General features: G+C 51.4%; 1 protein-coding gene across 1 annotated transcript in view; it reads right to left on the reverse strand.

The window, feature by feature from the left end:
- The window catches only part of ILKAP (ILK associated serine/threonine phosphatase), a 93,990-nt gene that overhangs the window by 56,348 nt on the left and 21,613 nt on the right, over positions 1–16,029 (reverse strand). Inside the window, exons 4-5 of the mRNA XM_085860241.1 lie at positions 9,594–9,711; positions 2,795–2,901 (exon numbers count right to left, since the gene is read on the reverse strand). Coding sequence (XP_085716367.1) covers positions 2,795–2,901; positions 9,594–9,711 — 225 coding nt within the window. The remainder of the gene's footprint in view (positions 1–2,794; positions 2,902–9,593; positions 9,712–16,029) is intronic.

The following is a 16,029-nucleotide window of genomic DNA, read 5'->3' on the forward strand; positions in this document are numbered from 1 at the left end:
ATATATATATATATATATATATATATATATATATATATATATATATATATATATATATACACGGGAGAAACAGGTTAACATAACGTCGATGGAGAATTAACAGGGTCCAACTACACTTTTTTAAAGTTTGAGAAAAATGAAATCAAAAATTCAAAGTGGAATTGCCGCTATCTCATAACATTTTATTTTCATATAGTGTGCTACATAACAGGTACATATAAAGGTTACATAAAATAATCTTACTTAGTTTCCTCTGTTGCCCTTCTACATGGACTTCTTCTAAATTTGAATGAAATGTCAGATAGACCCTGTAAATTCTTGGTCGACGATAAGTTAACAGAAAAAAAAAAAATCTATGTATATATATATATATATATATATATATATATATATATATATATATATATATATATATATATATATATATATATATATATATATATTGTCATGTTAGAGAGGATCAGTTAACAGACCGCTCCGAGGCGGAGGTCTTGGACCTCCACAGATGCCAAAACAGTCTTTTATATCCCTGTGTTCAATTGCTATCTATTATGATACCCCAAGGTTCATTCAAACAAAGGCGAACCTGGCAGTTGAACACAAGCGGAAGGAAAAAAGGCCGGAAAATGTTTCTCACAATTTCAATGGTTTATTATAAGAATGATTCCAACACGGGGATCACGAGAAAATTCTCAGACAGATCTGGCGCACAAGGACAGACAAATAGGAAAGGTAAGAAGTGAAAACCCAAATTTAGGTTCTAGAGAAATAAATAAAACCTGACTCCAATGATGCAGCCAAACACGGGACATGTGAAACAAAAATAAAAGAACAGGTAAGCACTTGAGGTCGGAGCTAGCCGTTTCTCTGATCCTGCAGGACGAAGATGGTCATTCAGGCTGGCATGGCGGAGGATGAAGTGCAGGTTGGGATTGCGCAGGAAGGATCATGATGAGGTCGCATGCTATCCAATCTCTGGCATGGTCTTTCCATTCGGGCCACAAAAGTGGAGAGTGATGTAACCTGCTCAAAGGTCTAACGCCAACTTTTGTCCGTACGCGACCTCACGGCCTTCTTCCCCTTTGGAACCACCTCAATGGGTGGCGGGTCTCATCGGGTCCCTCTGCGTGTGCAGGCATCCTGGCCTTGTTCACAGCTCTGTGGCCGACTTTGCTGCCATGGCTAGCGGTGTGCTGGCCAACCAGTTCATGAGGATATCCACTTACAGGCATGAAGGGCTTACCCGTGTGCCTTTGTAATGTTGATAAAATGTCACAAGTCATCCACCTGGCCTTGGCTGTTACAGGGCAATTAGCATAACAGTTTTAGTTTTACACAGATTTACACAATCCATCAATCCATCCATTGGAACCATACTCTGTACAGAGCGTCGGTGCTGCCGAAGCAGTTTCCTTGGCTATTGGGCACAATCCTGGACAGGTCACCACTCCGATGCAGGATACTCGAATGACTCGATCATACCAGCAAGCTGGTACTCATTTGGCAGACCTCGGAAGGATGGCAGGCTGATTCAACCCCCTGGTGAAGTAATTCAGCGGGCAACGAGGTCTGAACTCAGGACCCTTGGATCCCAAGCCACCACCCTAACCACTGAGCCAACACCAGGGTTAATTTACGCAATACTCTTACCATATTCTGTTCCATAATGCCTTCTCAGTACACGTTAGACAAGATAACTTCCTGCACAAATATGCAATACAAGAGTAATGCTACCCCCTACTTGATTATTTTGTGCCTGTGACCTGACCCTGGGTAACCTAAGCACATACGCAAAGTTTGGTGAAGATTAGCCAAGCCGTTTTCAATTCTATAATTATCAGACTTATTTTAGATAGATGGCTGTCTGACACGAGCACCAACATCTATATTCAATTTGTATGTCCTTGACTGTGTTATGCCAAGCGTTAACTATGAACTGTCTTCAGGCAAAGGAGCATTCCAGGTTCAGGTGAACTGAATTGAAAAATAACAATTATGGCAAATGATAAACTCTCTGCAAATGGCAACCACCATCTCAGTTCAAAATTGTTTGCTCCTTGTGTTTATTGATTACTGTATGTTGCATGGTCACTTCCAATTAGCTTGGTAAATGGCTTTCCTGATAGTTAGTTCAGATATGAATCTAAATTGTCAAAAAAAAAAAATTGTAAACTCCAGTTTGGATATTTTCTCAAGTCATGCCCATGGTCACAGTTTGGTCAACAGCTTCTTTATCAGAATCAATGCCATCAAAAGGTCCTCTGCACAGAACAGTGACTAAATTAGCAATCACTTGCTTCTTTTTTGTAGTCCATTTGTTATCTCATACCTAAACACTGGAACACCTTTGGGCATTAATATGTGAACTTCTCTCAACCTACAAGGCTGGCATAGGCAGCTGGATGGAGTATTACTCGACTGTTTGGGTTGGTGCCCGTACCACAAACATATCGTATTTGGATGCCATGAGAACCAAAGCCATCAACATGATTAGGAGCTACCATGATGAAGCTGAATCTCTGGGCATGCTACTCTCTCATCGCAGGCAGGTTGGTGGTCTCTTTATAGAACAAGGGGGGGGGGGTGGAGGGTATGTGTGCAGCGACCAAGGGGGGGGGGTTATGTGTGCAGATAATGTGGTGGGGGGTGCAGAGAACAGGGGTGGGGGGATCCAGAGAAAGGGTTTGGGGGAGGGGGGAGGGGTGGAGAATGGTGGACAAAGAGAAGAAGGCATGGAGAAAGAAGCCACTTTCTTTTGATCATGGAGTTTTCAGCTCATTGCTGAATGGCTCACCTTTAGGAAACCTTTTTACAAGATTTAAATGTAGGGTTTGAGCTGAATATCTCGATGCCCGAACACCACCATGCCCGTCAAACACAGCATAGTAAGAGATGCGAGAGCTGGAAAAAAAAAAAACACACACATCTGGTGCAAATGCTCCCTCTGGTGGTGTGGTGCGGTGCTTGTATTGAACAGGACAAAATACAAATTTTGCAACGAGCCTTTCACACAAATAACTCAGAGCAAAATAACCAAAAGAGTGGCAAGACAACAAATGTCAAGACAACAAAGGCTTTCGACAAAAAATGTTCATCAATAATGAATGATGTCTTGCAGCCAGGCCTTAATATTACATGCTGGTTACAGGGAGCAGACGTGCTGCAGCCTCAAAGCCTCGTGGAGAGTGGACATGCTGTGGCATCGAAGACACAAGGGACGTGCCCCCGTGCAGTGCGGGTGGGGAGAAATCCATGCATGTGTGCGAGGGAAAGGATGATAATATTGCTGGTGTGTGTGTACAGTTAGCAAAGGAGGTTGAAATAACGTGTGAAGTGTGGAGAGTGGGGGGAGGAGGACAAAAGGTGGCAGGGGGACGGGGAGGAAGTAGATGGGGGACGGGGAGGAAGTAGATGGGGGGAGGAGGAAGTAGATGGGGGGAGGAGGAAGTAGATGGGGGGGAGGAAGTAGATGGGGGTGGGAGGAAGTAGATGGGGGGTGGGAGGAAGTAGATGGGGGGTGGGAGGAAGTAGATGGGGGTGGGAGGAAGTAGATGGGGGGTGGGAGGAAGTAGATGGGGGTGGGAGGAAGTAGATGGGGGTGGGAGGAAGTAGATGGGGGTGGGAGGAAGTAGATGGGGGGTGGGAGGAAGTAGATGGGGGGTGGGAGGAAGTAGATGGGGGGTGGGAGGAAGTAGATGGGGGGTGGAGGAAGTAGATGGGGGGTGGAGGAAGTAGATGGGGGGTGGAGGAAGTAGATGGGGGTGGAGGAAGTAGATGGGGGGTGGAGGAAGTAGATGGGGGGTGGAGGAAGTAGATGGGGGGTGGAGGAAGTAGATGGGGGGTGGAGGAAGTAGATGGGGGTGGAGGAAGTAGATGGGGGTGGAGGAAGTAGATGGGGGTGGAGGAAGTAGATGGGGGGTGGAGGAAGTAGATGGGGGTGGAGGAAGTAGATGGGGGGTGGAGGAAGTAGATGGGGTGGAGGAAGTAGATGGGGAGGGGAGGAAGTAGATGGGGAGGGGGAGGAAGTAGATGGGGAGGGGAGGAAGTAGATGGGGAGGGGAGGAAGTAGATGGGGAGGGGAGGAAGTAGATGGGGAGGGGAGGAAGTAGATGGGGAGGGAGGAAGTAGATGGGGAGGGGGAGGAAGTAGATGGGGAGGGAGGAAGTAGATGGGGAGGGGAGGAAGTAGATGGGGAGGGGGAGGAAGTAGATGGGGAGGGGAGGAAGTAGATGGGGAGGGGGAGGAAGTAGATGGGGAGGGGAGGAAGTAGATGGGGAGGGGAGGAAGTAGATGGGGAGGGGGAGGAAGTAGATGGGGAGGGGAGGAAGTAGATGGGGGGAGTAGATGGGGGGGAGGTGGTAGGGGGAACGGGGGACGAGAGGGAATGGGGGAGGTGGTAGGGGGAACGGGGACGAGAGAGAATGGGGGATGGTAGGGGGAACGGGGGACGAGAGAGAATGGGGGGATGGTAGGGGGAACGGGGACGAGAGAGAATGGGGGGATGGTAGGGGAACGGGGGACGAGAGAGAATGGCGGGGGTGGTAGGGGGAACGGGGGGTGGTAGGGGGAACGGGGGGTGGTAGGGGGAACGGGGGACGAGAGAGAATGGGGGTGGTAGGGGGAACTGGGGGGTGGTAGGGGGAACGGAGGACGAGAGAATGGCGGGGGTGGTAGGGGGAACGGGGGGTGGTAGGGGAACGGGGGGTGGTAGGGGGAACGGGGGGGGTGGTAGGGGGAACGGGGGAGGTGGGTTGCTGCATGCAGGCAGGCCGTTTCTAAAGAGAGACCATTAGTTATAATTTTAAAATGCTACCACCCAAATATATGAAGAACACCGCAGTAAAAAAGAAACGTTGCTGTTTGGGCGAGTATTGTCTCCGTTCGCGCTGCAGTCTCCTCAGCCCCCCCCTTCCCTCACCTCGCGTGGACGTCCCCTCCATCGCCCCGCGCGGGCGCCCCCTCCATCGCCCCGCGCGGGCGCCCCCTCCCCTCGCCCTGGCGCCCCCTCCTCCCCTCGCCCTGGCGCCCCCTCCTCCCCTCGCCCTGGCGCCCCTCCCCTCCCCTCGCCCTGGCGCCCCTCCCCTCCCCTCGCCCCGGCGCCCCTCCCCTCCCCCGGCGCCCCTCCCCTCGCCCCGGCGCCCCCTCCCCTCCCCCGGCGCCCCTCCCTCCCCTCGCCCGCGCGGGCGCCCCTCCCCTCGCCCCGCGCGGGCGCCCCCTCCCTCCCCTCGCCCTGGCGCGGGCGCCCTCCCTCGCCCGCGCGGGCGCCCTCCCCTCCCCTCGCCCTGGCGCCCTCCCTCGCCCGGGCCCCCACTCCCCCTCGCCCGCGCGGGCGCCCCCTCCCTCGCCCGCGCGGGCGCCCCTCCCCTCCCCCCGCGGACTCCCCTCCCCTCGCCCCGCGCGGACTCCCCCTCCCTCGCCCCGCGCAGACGCCCCTCCCTCGCAGACGCCCCCACCCTCACCCCACGCAGATGCCCCCTCCTCACCCCGCGCAAACGCCCCTACCCTCACCCCGCGCAAACGCCCCTACCCTCACCCCGCGCAAACGCCCCTACCCTCACCCCGCGCAGACGCCCCTACCCTCACCCCGCGCAGACGCCCCTACCCTCACCCCGCGCAGACGCCCCTACCCTCACCCCGCGCAGACGCCCCTACCCTCACCCCGCGCAGACGCCCCTACCCTCACCCCGCGCAGACGCCCCTACCCTCACCCCGCGCAGACGCCCCTACCCTCACCCCGCGCAGACGCCCCTACCCTCACCCCGCGCAGACGCCCCTACCCTCACCCCGCGCAGACGCCCCTCCCTCACCCCGCGCAGACGCCCCTCCCTCACCCCGCGCAGACGCCCCTCCCTCACCCCGCGCAGACGCCCCCTCCCTCACCCCGCGCAGACGCCCCTCCCTCACCCCGCGCAGACGCCCCCTCCCTCACCCCGCGCAGACGCCCCTCCCTCACCCCGCGCAGACGCCCCTCCCTCACCCCGCGCAGACGCCCCCTCCCTCACCCCGCGCAGACGCCCCTCCCTCACCCCGCGCAGACGCCCCTCCCTCACCCCGCGCAGACGCCCCTCCCTCACCCCGCGCAGACGCCCCTCCCTCACCCCGCGCAGACGCCCCTCCCTCACCCCGCGCAGACGCCCCCTCCCTCACCCCGCGCAGACGCCCCCTCCCTCACCCCGCGCAGACGCCCCCTCCCTCACCCCGAGCAGACGCCCCCTCCCTCACCCCGAGCAGACGCCCCCTACCCTCACCCCGCGCAGACGCCCCCTACCCTCACCCCGCGCAGACGCCCCCTACCCTCACCCCGCGCAGACGCCCCTACCCTCACCCCGCGCAGACGCCCCCTACCCTCACCCCGCGCAGACGCCCCTACCCTCACCCCGCGCAGACGCCCCTACCCTCACCCCGCGCAGACGCCCCCTCCCTCACCCCGCGCAGACGCCCCTCCCTCACCCCGCGCAGACGCCCCCTCCCTCACCCCGCGCAGACGCCCCTCCCTCACCCCGCGCAGACGCCCCTCCCTCACCCCGCGCAGACGCCCCCTCCCTCACCCCGCGCAGACGCCCCTCCCTCACCCCGCGCAGACGCCCCCTCCCTCACCCCGCGCAGACGCCCCCTCCCTCACCCCGCGCAGACGCCCCTCCCTCACCCCGCGCAGACGCCCCTCCCTCACCCCGCGCAGACGCCCCCTCCCTCACCCCGCGCAGACGCCCCTCCCTCACCCCGCGCAGACGCCCCCTCCCTCACCCCGCGCAGACGCCCCTCCCTCACCCCGCGCAGACGCCCCTCCCTCACCCCGCGCAGACGCCCCTCCCTCACCCCGCGCAGACGCCCCCTCCCTCACCCCGCGCAGACGCCCCTCCCTCACCCCGCGCAGACGCCCCCTCCCTCACCCCGCGCAGACGCCCCCTCCCTCACCCCGCGCAGACGCCCCCTCCCTCACCCCGCGCAGACGCCCCTCCCTCACCCCGCGCAGACGCCCCTCCCTCACCCCGCGCAGACGCCCCTCCCTCACCCCGCGCAGACGCCCCCTCCCTCACCCCGCGCAGACGCCCCTCCCTCACCCCGCGCAGACGCCCCCTCCCTCACCCCGCGCAGACGCCCCTCCCTCACCCCGCGCAGACGCCCCCTCCCTCACCCCGCGCAGACGCCCCCTCCCTCACCCCGCGCAGACGCCCCTCCCTCACCCCGCGCAGACGCCCCTCCCTCACCCCGCGCAGACGCCCCCTCCCTCACCCCGCGCAGACGCCCCCTCCCTCACCCCGCGCAGACGCCCCTCCCTCACCCCGCGCAGACGCCCCTCCCTCACCCCGCGCAGACGCCCCTCCCTCACCCCGCGCAGACGCCCCCTCCCTCACCCCGCGCAGACGCCCCTCCCTCACCCCGCGCAGACGCCCCCTCCCTCACCCCGCGCAGACGCCCCCTCCCTCACCCCGCGCAGACGCCCCTCCCTCACCCCGCGCAGACGCCCCTCCCTCACCCCGCGCAGACGCCCCCTCCCTCACCCCGCGCAGACGCCCCTCCCTCACCCCGCGCAGACGCCCCCTCCCTCACCCCGCGCAGACGCCCCTCCCTCACCCCGCGCAGACGCCCCTCCCTCACCCCGCGCAGACGCCCCTCCCTCACCCCGCGCAGACGCCCCCTCCCTCACCCCGCGCAGACGCCCCTCCCTCACCCCGCGCAGACGCCCCTCCCTCACCCCGCGCAGACGCCCCCTCCCTCACCCCGCGCAGACGCCCCCTCCCTCACCCCGCGCAGACGCCCCTACCCTCACCCCGCGCAGCCGCCCCTACCCTCACCCCGCGCAGACGCCCCTACCCTCACCCCGCGCAGACGCCCCTACCCTCACCCCGCGCACACGCCCCTACCCTCACCCCGCGCAAACGCCCCTACCCTCACCCCGCGCAAACGCCCCTACCCTCACCCCGCGCAAACGCCCCTACCCTCACCCCGCGCAAACGCCCCCTCCCCTCGCAGACGCCCCTCCCCTCGCAGACGCCCCTCCCCTCGCAGACGCCCCCTTCCTCACCCCGCGCAGACGCCCCTCCCCTCACCCCGCGCAGACGCCCCCTCCCTCACCCCGCGCAAACGCCCCTACCCTCACCCCGCGCAAACGCCCCTACCCTCACCCCGCGCAAACGCCCCTACCCTCACCCCGCGCAAACGCCCCTACCCTCACCCCGCACAGATGCCCCCTCCCCTCACCCCGTGCAAACGCCCCTACCCTCACCCCGCGCAGACGCCCCCTCCCCTCACCCCCTCCTTCGCCTCTCTGCTCACTGCTCCTCGTTGTCTGAATGTCGCTGCATCTACACTCGGTGTTGGTATGTGACAGAAGTTTTTTTGTGACCAGTGTGGAGCACATGTTTCCATGAGCCCCAGCAAAATGATCAAGCAGGAGATAACGCACCGACTTTTAAGGTGAGATCGCTCAAGCGGAGCGTCCCCCAAAGCGTACAGGGTTGCGCGGTCGGCTGACCGCGCCAGTTATTGCGAGGCTGTTCGGCCTCATCTGCTCTCCAATCTTGATTGTGTGTGTGTGTGATGGTGCCTGTCATCGCATAAGTTAAGATTGTAGAAGGTCTAACGAGATAAGTCTGCTCTGTGTCTGATTTTGTAAATTGCTTGCCTTTTGTCGCACCCCACAAATTCCTTGCTATCCCTGCTGTACATACCAATAAACCCCATAAACTGTGCCGCATACCTTTCCTCGATAATTGTAAATAAAAGCTTGTGTAGAAATGTTCCCTGCTCGTTTTCGTCTTTCCCTTCATTGGTCCAGCATGGTCCGAATCCTCGCCTAGCCGGAACATTATCCCCCAACGATCTGTTTTTCTACCCGGTACTTCCTTGGGCAGTTACACTCAGCTGCATTTGATCCGGTAAGGTGATCCGGTTTGACCAAGGCGTACCGAGGGCGTATCCCCTGGTAATTCAATCACGTGACCATTAGGCAAGCAGTATTCATTATACGGAGGACCCGAAGTCACGTGGTTGAGTTATTGGCATTCACAGTCAATTAGCGACTCTCCGCGTCACGGAGTTATCCGTGTGTGATGGCCTGCGATTCCAAAGAGTCTGGTGGGAACCCGAAGTAGTTCACCCCCCCCCCACCACCCCGTGGTCTTCTCGCCCCCGACCCCAGGTCCACAATAAATATATTCACACACATCAGACGCACCTCCTGACAGTTATGATTAGCATCACCGCGGATTATGTCTCACGGAAAAACCGCATAATCCGCAAAGAATAACCGTCCGTCTGCCACCCAGACGATTGTTCCCACAAATACAAACCATTCAATCAGAAGACACGTGATGTAATCGACGGGTAAATCGAAACATGTGGAATGTGACGAGCACTCCCCTGATCTCCATTGGACATAGTCCTACACCGACAAAGTTTGACTATGTCCAATGGAAACCAGGGGAGTGCTCGTCACACTCCACATGTTTCGGTGTATATATATATACACATACATGCATGTGGCAGAGAGATACAGACACAGAGGCACATAGAAACAAACACACACACAGCCAGGGAGCTGCAGAGACACAACATTGAAATGGGTAGAGAATATTATAACAAGTACATACACATCTGGGGGTGTTGAAATGAAATCTGCTACAAAATCATCCAGAATCACGTAGGCATCTTGCATCTCATCACGTTCTCCTTTTCGTTCTGCCACATAGCCCTTTAGGGAAAGAAAGTCTGTGCACACAAAGAGAGGAGCAGACTTGTCAATAAATATATAGGGTAATTAATGCCAAGTTGACAATTCAAAATAAAACAAACACATTCATTGACAATTCAAATCACAACTGCCATATAGATAGTAGGATTTTGCTTCAAGTTTTATAGTTTAACTTGCGTGTTAATTCACGGAAAGGGTCAAGCTTGATGAACAAACTGGCATATAATTCCCACAGTTAACACCGAATGAGGTGGAATGACATTTCATTCACAACAAGAACAACGAGGGGGAGCAAACGGGAGAGTGCAAAATCTCCGCCGCCAATACTGCTGGGTCACTTAAGTGAACCTGATATCCTATTCATTGTAGGTCAAAACGGATCAGACTCTACTGAACCACGATTGAATAAACTACACTAGATCGACGCGTATGTAGAAATGGCAAAAAAAAAAAAAAAAAAAAAATCGAAATTTTTTTGAAAAAAAAGGTGCAAAATTTCTGGGGGTTTTTTTCTCTTACAACTTTTTTTGGGGGTTGGAAATCACCAAAAACATGTGGAAATGCAAAAAAAAAAAAATTCAAATATTTTTCAAACAAAATCGAAATTTTTTTGAAAAAAAAGTTGCAAAATTTTGTTTTTTTTCTCTAACAATTTTTTTTGGTTGGAAATCACTTAAAACATGAAGAATTGCAAAAACAAAATTCAAATATTTTTTCAAAATGGCCACCATATCGGGCATATTGGACTTTGGACCAAGTCCAAAATCTAATGGCATGATCCTTGGACCATACCTAATCCCCCCACCAAGTTTCGTCGAAATCCGTCCAGGAGTTTTTCTGTAATACTGTTCACAAACAAACAAACAAACAAACAAACAGACAGGGGTGAAAACAGTAACCTCCGTCCTCCGGAGGTTAACTAGAGGGGGAGCACTCGGGATAGTGCAAAAACCTCCACTGCCAATACTGCTGGGTCACTCAAGTGAACCTTATATCTTATTCATTAAATATGATGTCAACAGTGCTGACAGAGTTATAGTTCTTTTCTCCAACATTTTTTTTTTGGGGGGGGGGGGTTGGAAATCACTTAAAACATGTAAAAATGCAAAAAAAAATAAAAAAAAATAAAAAAAAAAATCTAAATTTTGTTGAAAAAAAAGTTGCAAACATTTTTTTTCTCTCACAATTTTTTTTTGGGGGGGGTTGGAAATCACTTAAAACATGTATAAATGCAAAAAAAAAATTCCCTTTTTTTGGGGGGGTACCAATTTTTTTATGGAGGGGGGTTGGAAATCACCTAAAACATGGAGAAATGCAAAACAATTAAATTTTTCTCTCACAATTTTTTTTTTGGGGGGGGGGGTTGGAAATCACTTAAAACATGTAGAAATGCAAAAAAAAAAATTTCCCCTTTTTTGGGGGGGAGTAAATTTTTGGGGGGTTGGAAATCACTGAAAACATGGAGAAATGCAAAAAAAAAAAATTGGGGGGGGGGGGGTCCAAAAGTCCAAGTCCAAAATCTAATGGCATGATCCTTGGACCATACCTAACCCCCCCACCAAGTTTCGTCAAAATCTGTCGAGGGGTTTTTCCGTAATACTGTTCACAAACAAACAAACAAAGAGAAAGGGGTGAAAACAGTAACCTCCATCCATCTTCGAAGATGGCGGAGGTTAACTAGAGGGGGAGCACTCGGTCGAGTGCAAAACCTCCGCCGCCAATACTGCTCGGTCACTCAAGTGAACCTGATATCCTATTCATTCAATTTGACGTCAACAGTGCTCACAGAGTTATAGTTTGCAACTTTCCCTTTTACTTTTAACTTTTACATACTCAATTCATTCGTCATAACTAGATTCCTTGAGACAGAAATTGATTTTACGTGGGTATATCCACCTGAAGTTCCAAAATCAGCTGCAATTATAATTCTGGCACTTTTTTTGTTGGAAATGACATAACATGTAGAAATGCAAAAAAAAAAAAAAAAAAAAAAAAAAAATCGAAATTTTGTTGAAAAAAAGTTGCAAAAAATTTTTTTCTCTAACAATTTCTTTTGGGGGGAGGTTGGAAATCACTTAAAACATGTAGAAATCCAAAAAAAAATAAAAATTCAAATATTTTTTCAAAATGGCCGCCATAGCGGCCATATTGGACTGTGCACGAAGTCCAAAATCTAATGGCATGATCCTTGAACCAGACCTAACCCCTCCCTCCCCCCCACCAAGTTTCGTCAAAATCCGTCAAGGAGTTTTTCCGTAATACTGTTCACAAACAAACAAACAAACAAACAGAAAGGGGTGAAAACAGTAACCTCCATCCATCTTCAATGGCGGAGGTTAACAAGTTTGTGGTGTGGTAATGGCAAAGAAGCATCTTGGATTCTCCGCCTACAAAGCAGACTTGTGGGAATCTGTCGATGCTTCACATTATCAGAGTAGGAGATAGCACACAAAATGTCAGCATTTCAAGTTCACTTTTAATGCGTTCTACAACAAACAAATTGACACATTAACCTTAAACCACCCTCGTAGATTGGAATGCTGAATGGATTTTACAAAAGATGGACAACACTGGCAAATTGAGAGAATGACACAGAATTCATGTAGTGTCACTAACTGCCAGCAAGTAGGCACAGAACACAGAGTCATTTCAAATTACCAACGCAAACACAGGGAATAAGCGCTGCTTTGCAAGCCCAAGAAACAGTACTTACCAAAATGCACTGCGGAGGTGAAATAAACTGAAACTGCAGTAAAAGGGTAAACTTATCTCTTGAAGATCACAGCACACTGGTACAGTATGATTCAGGAAACACACGCAGACCTGGTACATGGTGGGGACAATGTACTCGCGTGAATAGTGTATATCGACAACCCCATTGCCCATCGACATTACAAGGCAGAAAGAAGATAGTCCGTGAGTAATATATATATATATATATATATATATATATATATATATATATATATATATATATATATATATATATATATATATATATATATATATATATATATATAGATATATATATATATATATATTGTTACGGTTGTGGGGGTAGATGGAGGAATTTCATAGGAAAGTTAGGATTGAAGAGAGTTGTTTGGTCCATGGACGTGTAGGAGACATCTCGATGTAAATGAAGTAGGGAGACTGTGAGCCTAAGTGTAACGTGTCACCACACGGGGAGTGGTGCGGTGTTCATTAGATAGGGATTAAGGATAAAGTTCCCCAGTATGCGAATGCCCCCTGTAACCTATTCCTACATTTTTGCATTTACAAGCCAACCATGAAGGAGTTACGTTTTTATAACCACAACCACCATCACAACAAGTGAGCCGGGCGTGCTCAGCATGCAGAGGCCCCACCTTCCCAGATTTCGTGCCAGCAAGCCACACCCCCGAGGTGGAAGGTTGTTTGGAGTGACGTTGAAGAGAGATCGGGAGCGAACACAAGAGTTGGGAGTGAGAGAGACACGTGGTCGAGAGAGAACGTAGCTGGGAGATGGCCTGTAAGAACAGGACTTAACGGCTGGCTTTCCTTCGACTCATGAAGAACATGGCATGATTCTCGTATGTATTCTTGCTGAGGCGATTTGGCTCGCGTGGTGGAGCAAGATGCTGGCCATTGCCTCTTGGCTGATTGTGAGAAACGGAACTCGAAGCCTCGTGTATGTCACTGAAGGGGACGGTGCCATTCTGCAGAGTACTGCGGATCGGCAAGTGCGATCGACAAGGAAGCTGCACGGCGGTCTCTGAGCCCTGGTGTTAAATATCGCCTGACGTACGTTTCCCGCTGTGAGAGAGCGGCTCGGCACCATTTTTTGGCGCATCTGCATGTGGAGGACGAAGCACCTCAATTCTAAGTACCATGAAGACCATCTCTGGACCAAGCCAATTGTTACAGACTAAAGGAAGGATTTGCCTTTCTTTTGTTTCCCCTTGTCTGTAATTAGAGTCTGTGTGTCAAGGCGCCTCGACTTTAGACTTTAATTTACTTCACGTATTATTACTACATTTTGAATTACCCTTGTAAATATTTATATTTTAATAATATAATATTAAATAAATAATATTTTAATATAATAATTTTAATAAAAGTAGCTTCTTCGTTCGAGTTATCTGTACCAAACCATCAAAAATCGAATATTTGACCTCACTGTGACCTTGACCTTTGACCGATTTTGACCAAAATCTAATCAGCGGTAGCCATCACCCTCCTGAATCACGTGGTGTAATTTGACATTGGTAGCTTCTTCCGTTCTCGAGTTATCATGCCTACAAACAAACGAGCAGTCATAGACTGGTACTTACGAAATAGTCAACTTGACCTCTGACCTTGTCTAATAAAAGCTGTCTCCAGAGAAGGTTGCGACGCAAACCAGAAGTTTCTACGATGATTCCATACCAAACCATCAAAAATCGAATGTTTTGGATGTTTGACCTCACTGTGACCTTGACCTTTGACCGATTTTGACCAAAATCTAATCAGCGCTTGCCACCACCCTCCTGAATCACGTGGTGTAATTTGACATTGGTAGCTTCTTCGTTCGAGTTATCTGTACCAAACCATCAAAAATCGAATATTTGACCTCACTGTGACCTTGACCTTTGACTGATTTTGACCAAAATCTAATCAGCGGTAGCCATCACCCTCCTGAATCACGTGGTGTAATTTGACATTGGTAGCTTCTTCCGTTCTTGAGTTATCGTGCCTACAAACAAACGAGCAGTCATAGACTGGTACTTATGAAATCGTCAACTTGACCTCTGACGTTGTCCAATAAAAGCTGTCTCCAGAGAAGGTAGCGACGCAAACCAGAAGTTTCTACGATGATTCCATACCAAGCCATCAAAAATCGAATGTTTTGGATGTTTGACCTCACTTTGACCTTGACCTTTGACCGATCTTGACCAAAATCTAATCAGCGCTTGCCACCACCCTCCTGAATCACGTGGTGTAATTGGACATTGGTAGCTTCTTTGTTCGAGTTATTTGTACCAAACCATCAAAAATCGAACGTTTTGGATGTTTGACCTCACTGTGACCTTGACCTTTGACCGATTTTGACCAAAATCTAATCAGCGGTAGCCATCACCCTCCTGAATCACGTGGTGTAATTTGACATTGGTAGCTTCTTCCGTTCTCGAGTTATCGTGCCAACAAACACACAAACAAACAGAGTCCGGAAGTGATCAATATACTTACGAAATCTTTAGGTTTCCTAAGTAAAAAGCACACAAGCTTCTTACCCAAACCTTACAATGTCACCACTTAGAACCAACTTACTCACTTCCCGTTTGCAGATGAAACGCCATGATGTTACATATGGACGGAGATAAAAGGACAGTATCTGTCCATCTATGTCACATTCCGTTTACTATCACCCCTCTCACCGGTTAACGGATCATGAATAAACTTCGTACACGTAATTAGCAACGGCTTAAAATTCCGCTTACAGCATCCAATTTTCCTTACAAGCTCCTTTCATTCCGATTGGTCCAGTCACAAATAGACTTTTTCTCAAATTGCACTCTACCGGATGACGTCACGGCTTTGGGTAGTGCTTCAACCAAAACTGTGATATCATTGTTGTTGGAGTTATTGTCTCTATTTATTCTGTTAGTCATGAGATTTACCTTGTTGTTGCCTGTCGTTTGCCCTACCTTTCCGATTATATCCCATACCATCGCATGACCGATCCTTTACAGGTATATGTACTAGTTTATTAGCCCCCGCTGGACTTGGTCAATTTGGTGTTGATGTTCGTGTCCGTGTGCGCATGCATCCGCAATCATATCTCGGACATGGATGGACCGATTTTATCCGTACATGGCACAAAGACAACACATGATGGAAGACATATGCGCATTATTTTGTTTCGCGATAAGATCAAAGATGGCCGACTGGTGGCCATTTTAGTTGTAAAAAAAGGATGTTAAACACGTCCTCAACCATTTCTCGAACATGCACTTACCGATGTTGTTCAGACTTGGCACACAGATAATGAATGATGGCTTACTTATGCATGTCATTTTTTTTCGAGATTACATCCAAGATGGCCGACTGGCAACCATTTTGTTACTTAAACGTGTCCCCAACCATTTCCTGAACATGCATGGTTCGATTTTGTTCAAAATTCGAACAAACATGCCCCTCACTTTATTTTGTGATCTCATCAAAGATGGCAGACTGGTAGACTGGCGGCCATTTTTGTTCTAAAACAAAAAAAACCCTGATGTTGAACACGTCCTCAACCATTTCTCGGACATGCATTTACTGATCTTGTTCAAACTTGGCACACAGATAATGAATAATGGCTTTTATATGCACGT

This window comes from Eptatretus burgeri, chromosome 16, assembly GCF_056783735.1.
Source record: "Eptatretus burgeri isolate ZD-2024b chromosome 16, Ebu_testis_v1, whole genome shotgun sequence".
In the NCBI taxonomy this organism is placed as follows: Eukaryota; Metazoa; Chordata; class Myxini; order Myxiniformes; family Myxinidae; genus Eptatretus; species Eptatretus burgeri.